General features: G+C 45.0%; 2 protein-coding genes across 2 annotated transcripts in view; both read right to left on the reverse strand.

Moving 5' to 3' along the window:
• The window catches only part of LOC139838696 (uncharacterized), a 33,695-nt gene extending 32,914 nt beyond the window's left edge, over positions 1 to 781 (reverse strand). Inside the window, exons 1-2 of the mRNA XM_071828816.1 lie at positions 452 to 781; positions 41 to 169 (exon numbers count right to left, since the gene is read on the reverse strand). Coding sequence (XP_071684917.1) covers positions 41 to 169; positions 452 to 662 — 340 coding nt within the window. The 5' untranslated portion in view covers positions 663 to 781. The remainder of the gene's footprint in view (positions 1 to 40; positions 170 to 451) is intronic.
• Positions 782 to 1,770: 989 nt separating this feature from the next.
• LOC127340598 (triosephosphate isomerase, cytosolic) lies at positions 1,771 to 4,926 on the reverse strand. The gene is made up of 9 exons (XM_051366338.2): positions 4,775 to 4,926; positions 4,076 to 4,148; positions 3,768 to 3,891; positions 3,323 to 3,407; positions 3,048 to 3,180; positions 2,506 to 2,600; positions 2,307 to 2,385; positions 2,147 to 2,229; positions 1,771 to 2,053 (listed from the first exon to the last, which is right to left on the reverse strand). The coding sequence occupies exons 1-9, from the start codon at positions 4,811 to 4,813 to the stop codon at positions 2,006 to 2,008; spliced, it is 759 nt and encodes a 252-aa protein (XP_051222298.1). The 5' UTR covers positions 4,814 to 4,926; the 3' UTR covers positions 1,771 to 2,005.
• Positions 4,927 to 7,430: the final 2,504 nt, after the last annotated feature.

Raw genomic sequence — 7,430 nt, forward strand, 5'->3', positions numbered from 1 at the left:
CATTGCGCTCCAACTAGCACGAATCGCAACAAGGTCTGACCTTTTTCGTCCTGGATGGCCGCTTTGGTAGTCCGCGGCTCAGCATGTGTCGCGGCCGCTTTCCTCTTCGTTCCAGCCAGCAGATTGCCTTGAAGCTGAACATAGCCATCCCCAGGGAGCTCCTCCTCACCTGCATTTCAACAGTCATCTCATTTGCAGCACCGCCCAGAATATCACCGGATATATATAATAGATGCGCCTTCTAGCGAGTGGGGCAAAGGTAAAGCTTCGACTCCACTCAAGATGGAACCGTGCGGGAGGGAATCTAGCGCTGAATTAGAGGTACCATTTCTTAAATCCCGAGCAAGACGCGATGGTGGCAAGAACCCTAGAGGTAGGAGATGGTCGGTGGGGACTGGGCAGCAGTAGGCGCGCCCGAAATTAAAGGATGCGAGTACCGCCGATTGATTACCCTCGCAGTGCCGGGCGGCGGCGGCGGCGGGGATGCTCTGCTCGTCGACGCGCGTATGGGCGTTCCCCGCCACCCTCTCGAAATCGGAGCCGGCGTCCACGTCCACCTCCGGCTCCTCGTACTCCCCTTGGTCGACGGCGAATCCGTGGCTGAAGGCCTCCCACCACCGCCTTCTGACCTCGTCGGGGACTGCCTCTGCGGTCGCGGCCATGCCGGCGCCGTTATTGTTTCCCCGTCCCCCCTGCTAGCTGCAGTAGTTGGATTGATGCCCCGTGGTGTCTGAGAAAGTGAGAACGGTGGCTGAGTGAAGTTTTTGGACGAAAAAATTGCACATCCCTTTTTTACAAGTCACTAGTTGAACGTTTTGTTTGCACATTTCATCAGTTGTCCAATTTCCATTAGTTGGTGATCTAATCAACGATTTAGCCAGTTTATCAGATAAACTTGTGGGCTCTAACTTTAAATTCTAGTATGTTTTATACAAGAAGATTGTCCAAGTAGAAAGCTTGTGAATTGATTATCATTTTTATTTATAATTATGATTTTTTGTGTGGATGCACTGTAGGCTGTACTAGCACTTGTTTTATGAGAAACATCGATATTTACTCAAAACATCTGGTCCATTGATTTTTTGTAACACACTAAATAAATCATATGAAAATAATTGTCAGTCCAAAAGTTATAAGAACTTTATAGGTGCGTTGTAGCATGCAGGAGACCAATTTTTGTACTACATAAATTGTTCCAGTTTGAACAAATAACTCTGAAATGTATTATAAATTTCCTACTCCCTTTGTCCATAACTCCGATCCATAATAAGACTCTGACACTTATTATGAATCGGAGGTATTAATTTTTTACTGTATGATGACTATTTTTTTGAAAAAAAAAAACAAACGGACCAAACATTTATATGAGTAAATATTAAGTTTCTTACCCCTCCGTTCTTAAAATAAGTTGCTCAAGTTTATCTATATACAGTTGCATCTAGATTTATTTTTATAATTTATAAATTGCTTAACTCGAGTCCCCAGTCTACCAACGTGGGAAGGGGAGGTAACTTTGGATCAATCCGTGTAAATACTCCCTCTGTATATAGACATAGAACGTTTTAGACACTTTAAAGTGAACTAGATACACACCATAATGAGTGAATCTACACACTTAAAGGATGAATCTACTAAAAGCTAAAACATCTTAATCAAGGAAGTATTTAGTTTTGCCTAGGAGCTCATGCCTGACATGTGCCACAGGGCCAAAACATGGTATGTTGATTATCAACAGGACCAACTGGATCAGACAAAAACCAGTAAGGAAGCTGAGCTAAATAGGATTGCTGATATACATGTTCAGTAGTAAACATTATCACGATTTATTGGCTTGCCAGCTCAAGTCAGGCAGGGGAGGAAAACGATAGTAGCAGCTGCTCCACCACATAATTACTACAGGCGTACACAGTAATAATAGACACAGCCAAAGGAAAAAAGAGTCTCTTCATCTCCACTTGAAATTGTCCTTTTCCGCAAACAAGGGGCGCAGGCGAAGAGTATGTTCTTAGGCAGACTTCGCGGAGGCGGCGTTGATGATGTCGATGAACTCGGGCTGCATGAGCAAAAAGGAGAAGAACAAAGTTTAGTGACAGTAAAACGCAGACCCCGAGATGAAGATTCTACAACAGCCACGTTCTGCTTTTACCTTCAAGGAAGCTCCTCCGACAAGGAATCCGTCGACGTCGGGCTGCGCGGCCAACTCGTTGGCGCTTGCGCCGGTCACAGAACCTGCAGCACATGATCATCCTATATAAGAGTTGGCTGTTCGAGCATAAGACATTTGTTCAACAGATGAATGTACATACCTCCATAGATGATCCGTGTGGTTTCAGCAACCTCAGGGCTCACGTTGGTCTTGAGCCACTCCCTCAGGTTGGCATGCACCTGGACAAACACAGCAAATCAGAGTCTTAGGCAACAGACAATACATTTGGAACTACAGGAGCATAATAGACCAGTCTTAGAAATAACGTTGCTGTGCTTGGGTGTTATTAAGGAACTTACTTCCTGAGCCTGAGCCGGTGTCGCAACCTTGCCGGTGCCGATGGCCCACACTGGCTCGTACGCAATGACCACGTTCTTCCAGTCTGTGATCTTGTCTGCAAAACAAACCATCAACCGTCAGCACATTTTTTTCATGTGACATAATACTCTAAACAAAGTCTGCACTAGTCACTAAAAACAGGCATGGCAAACGCACAACATGTGGATGGTTTCATGCAGCTGTTTGAAACAAAATAGTAATGGGGTTGCTGATAATGGAAGTTGATTTTGTTACTTTTAAGTCTTCTGTTAGTATTTAACTGACATGAATATAGGGTAGTAAGACTTATCAATAAAAAATAAAAGCTACTGCTGAACTGAACCTAGATAGTGTTTGCAAGTCAAAATTGTCATGCCAGGAAGTTAATCCCAAAATTTGAACTCGTATGCAGTCCCTCACAAGAAACAGTCCAGACCGCTGGTACAGAAATCCAGAGAAGACACAATAATAATAACAATTCAGGGGAAAAAATGTATATATCCATCAGATAGAAGTTCAGTACCAGCAATTGCCTTTGTCTGTGCAGCAACAACTTCCATGGTTGATCCAGCTTCTCGCTGCTCAAGGGTCTCACCAACACATGCAATGACCTTCAACCCCTGAGCGAGTGCATATGCAACCTTGTCTCCAACAAACTGCCATTCAAGAAAGGGGAGGCAACGGTTAGACTGTTTAGATCAGCCGAGTAAATAAAATCTCTAAAAAATCAACTGCGTTGCATTATCCACCAGAATATATGCAGCAAATCTATTTGAGAGCATATAAGCAGTGGCATACCTCGTTCGATTCACCCAACAAGGCCCTCCTCTCAGAGTGTCCAAGAATAACCCATGGAACGCCAAGGTTGGCAAGCATCTCAGCGCTGCATCAGAAACAGATTTTAAAACCAACACATAAGTTCGGTGACAGAGTAAACTTAAACAAAACGGATGATATATACAAAACAAGAGTTATTAATCTGAACTAAACATCAGCGACTAAGCAAATCCAACATTAATACTGAGTGTGCAAAGAAAGCTAGGGAGTTTTGGTTTAGAAATGAGAGTACTCATTCTGGACCGTGTTAGAAGCGAACATGGCACTTTATTTCTGTACAGGTTAACATGAAACTTTGTATCACAGCGTAAGACAGCAAGTGTTTGCACTGCAAATTTGTAGTCAATCCATGGCATACATCATGGTGATAAAGCTGGACAGAAAGGAGGGAGAAGCAAACACTAACCTGACTTCACCGGTGAAAGCGCCTCCCTTCTTGACCCAGCAGTTCTGGGCAGCGACCTGGATCTCGGGACGCAGGCTGGCCTTGACGGTGGGGAGGAACACGTACGGTGGGCTGACGACAGTCTCTGCAGCAATGACAGTCACAAAACAATAAGCACACCCTGTAATGTCTCTTTCAAGCTTTTTGGCAAGAATTTAGATGAATGAACAGGCATCTCCCAAGAAGAGGCAGAGCCTATACTTCCATCTCAACAAAAACAAAAAAATCCACAGGGGGTCGTGATATCTTTCTAGAGAATAGCGACATACCGACATTGGTGGCAGTGATCTTTCCATCGTTGAGGGTCTTGACGATCTTCTCCACCTGCTCGGTGGTTCCGTTCTGCGCAGAATCAACACCAACCATGTCAGGATTCAGCAAGGAATTCAACAGTAATGGAATATCACGCATGCTAAACTGTGGCAACCTAGAGGTAACAGGTAGCAAGCATGATTCAAGCTGCTCCATCCGAGATGCATGTCGTCTACAGACCCAAGGACGAAATATTAGCCTATAATCTGACGATCCCAAGCTCGATGCACTGAGAATAGCTGAGGACCCCTAAAAAAAATTAGCGCGGCTAATCGTTTACCGAAGGAGCATCAGGGCAGGGGTAAGCGGCATGAGGAAATCATGGGAATTCACGCCCAGATCTCGAAATAAAAACCTGGCCTTGCAGCAATCGGGTTCAGTTTCCCCAATTAAAAAACGGAGCCACGGTCTAAAACAGCTAATCCTTACACCGATCTGAATCGAGATCAGTCGGATTATTCATCATCTAACGGAGGGGGAATCCACCTAGCACGCTCGGTAAGCATCGAGATCCCCCGATCATCCCAGGAAAATAAACACATAGCCGATTCCTCCGAACACTGATCCAGCCCCACATCCGTCCATCAGCAAGAAAAAGCAGAACGCGCAGCAACGGCGTAGGGATACAAGAGAGGAGGAGGGGGAAGATGACTCACGCATTTCCAGTTGCCGCCGACGAAGAAAGTGCGGCCCATGGCGACGGCGAGGAGGAGGAGGAGCGGGGTGGGATTGGGTTCGGGTGGTGGACGGATGGAGATCGAGATGGTTCTTGTGGAGGAAGAAAGACGAGATGGTGGGCGGAGGAAAGGAAGGATATAAAGGGGGAGTTGGCACATGCGGCCGGCCGGCCTCGGGTGCCCGTGACAGGTGGGCCCCGCCGACACCGTCGAGTTTTCTAGGCCTTTTCTTGGGGAAGCTATTATTGGGGGAGAAGAAAGGAAAAGAAATGTGATTGACAGCTACGTCGTCGTGTGCTCCAAGATAGCAAATCTTTGTGTTTTAAATTAGACCTTGCCAATCTGTCCATTTTGCTTTGGGTTCTCCAAAGGTTGGCTAAGTATCCCGGTCGATTTTCCGGACATCTTTGAAAACATGGACAAAGAATCGATGGCGGTTACTCTGGTGATATTTTTGTCTGTACAAAGCGCGTAAGCACAAACGAATCGCGGCGGACCCTCAAACAAACCTTCTTTGTCTGGCGATGTCGTTTCCATGGTACAAATTTAAGATCATGTGAGAGTTTATGAGATCAGGTAACCGTGATCAAAGGTGGACCTAGAAGCTAGAGTCTAATTGTGCGAAAAAGAACAACGCTAGATGCAATGTTACCCAAAGGGCCTAGCACCGAAGCCCGGGCAAGTGCCCAGGCAATAGGGATTTGCTGGTTTGGCCCATGTCCGTGTACCAAACTTTTGTTATACAATCGCGTACGAGTTCGATCGAAAAAAAGTCCCCACCTTATAAGGATTAACAGTCAAGATATGGTCTCCAAAGAAATGATAATATGCGCATCATTCAGTAGGATTAATCTCTATATTAATCTAGTTTGTCTTGTTAATTCCTTGTGGATTACAATGCAATGTGTCTCTTTGTCACACTTAAGAGCCATGGCACGCAAGTCGAGTATCTAAACAACATGTTGCAAGAACCACTTTTGCATCCGAGGCAGCAAAGTACGAATTGTTTTCATGGTAAACATAGTTTTCAGGCTAAAAACTATGTTGAAAAACCGTACAGCCTCTACTTTCAATATTGCAAAGTGATTAGGTGTTTTTGCAAAGGGAGGCCCCAAAGTATGACTTGCTTTCCAATAAAGAAAGTTCCTGAATAATAAACCTATGTGGTGCTTTTGCTTCAGGAACGAGACGGGTGGACGTAGCAACAGGAGACGAGAACATTGGGCGGGCACACAGACAGTGGGCGGCATATGCTGCGCGTGCGTGCTGACGGTGATCCGATCCGCATCTCCACCTCGACGATTCCTTGGGCCTTGTTAGCAAACAGCCCACTCGTATTGCTCGCAAAAGGGAAGGGCCCAACCAGAACCTGTCTCTCCTACGGATGTAGGAGTACTGCCCATTCGTCGGCCCGGCCAGTTAGCTTCACTATCTTTCCGAAAAGAGAAGGGCCTAAACAGGCCCAAGCTTCGGCAACGATGTAGCCCATGCTTGCATGAGATGCTCATTTCTTCCACCCGGACGGTTAGCTTGATTGTTTTTTGTCACTTTCAAATAATATCATTTTTTTTTTGCTAAGGTCCACTACAAAACTTACAGACCAATGTCTTGGATGTACTCCAAAATTTTCCAGTAACAGCTGTCCGATTACATCTTTAATTCTTTTGCACGAGCTGATTAGCTGCCTTGTCTCGTTGACATTCCTCACCAAAAGAGAGTCGGTCCTATTGAAAACAAAAATTGTTAGCTCCATCTAGACTTTGATTTAAAAAAATCTCCAATGTTGTGTGTGTGGTAGATTTGGGAATTACAAAACAATCGAGATGGAGTCATCGATCCAAAATCCAGCTAATATACCCTTCCCCTGCTCGAGTTACAGGGTGTATAGGGAGCGTGTGCATACAGCCGGATGTTTAATTTTGCTCCTTTTCCTCTCTTTGCGGTGGAAAGCATAACAAGAATAGTCCAATTACATTGTAAGCCGATTGATTCAGTCACCACTTCAAACCCATCCGCACTCCTTGTGCTCCATCAACTCGCTCGAAGTTGACCAAGAAAAAAAAAGGTGAATCTATAGCTTCACCGCCAACTATTCGCCATCGAACAATTATTTGCCGGAAGCCAGCCCTTGCTTTTGTTCTAGCTCTCTACCGCTCCCCCTTTCTCTCCTCTCTTTTTTTTTCTTTTGCATGAGCTGGTTAGCTACCTTGTCTCGTTGACATGCCTGGCTGGCTAGAAGAGAGTCGGTCCTATTGAAAACAAAAACTGCTAGCTCGATCTAGACTTTGATTTGAAAAGAAATCTCCAATGTTGTGTACATGGTAGATTTGGGAATTATAAAACGATGGAGAACACTTCCCTTGCTCGGGTTACAGGGTGTATAGCCTATAGGGAGCGTGTCCATACAACCGGATGTTTTGTTTTTGCCTTTTTGTTTTTCTCTTTGCAGTGGAAAGCATGCTTGCCTGATTCGTTTGTCTGAACTCGAGCTGATTCCAAGAATCAGCAACTTAATTCAGTAGTGGTTCAACAACCACAACTCCAAGTAGTTTAGTTACATGTAATGCTAGCTGCTAACAGCTACTAACTTTGATGTCGGACCTTCTTCTACTACTACTAATCTGTTCATTTCTTC

Source organism: Lolium perenne, chromosome 3, assembly GCF_019359855.2.
Source record: "Lolium perenne isolate Kyuss_39 chromosome 3, Kyuss_2.0, whole genome shotgun sequence".
NCBI classification, from domain to species: domain Eukaryota; kingdom Viridiplantae; phylum Streptophyta; class Magnoliopsida; order Poales; family Poaceae; genus Lolium; species Lolium perenne.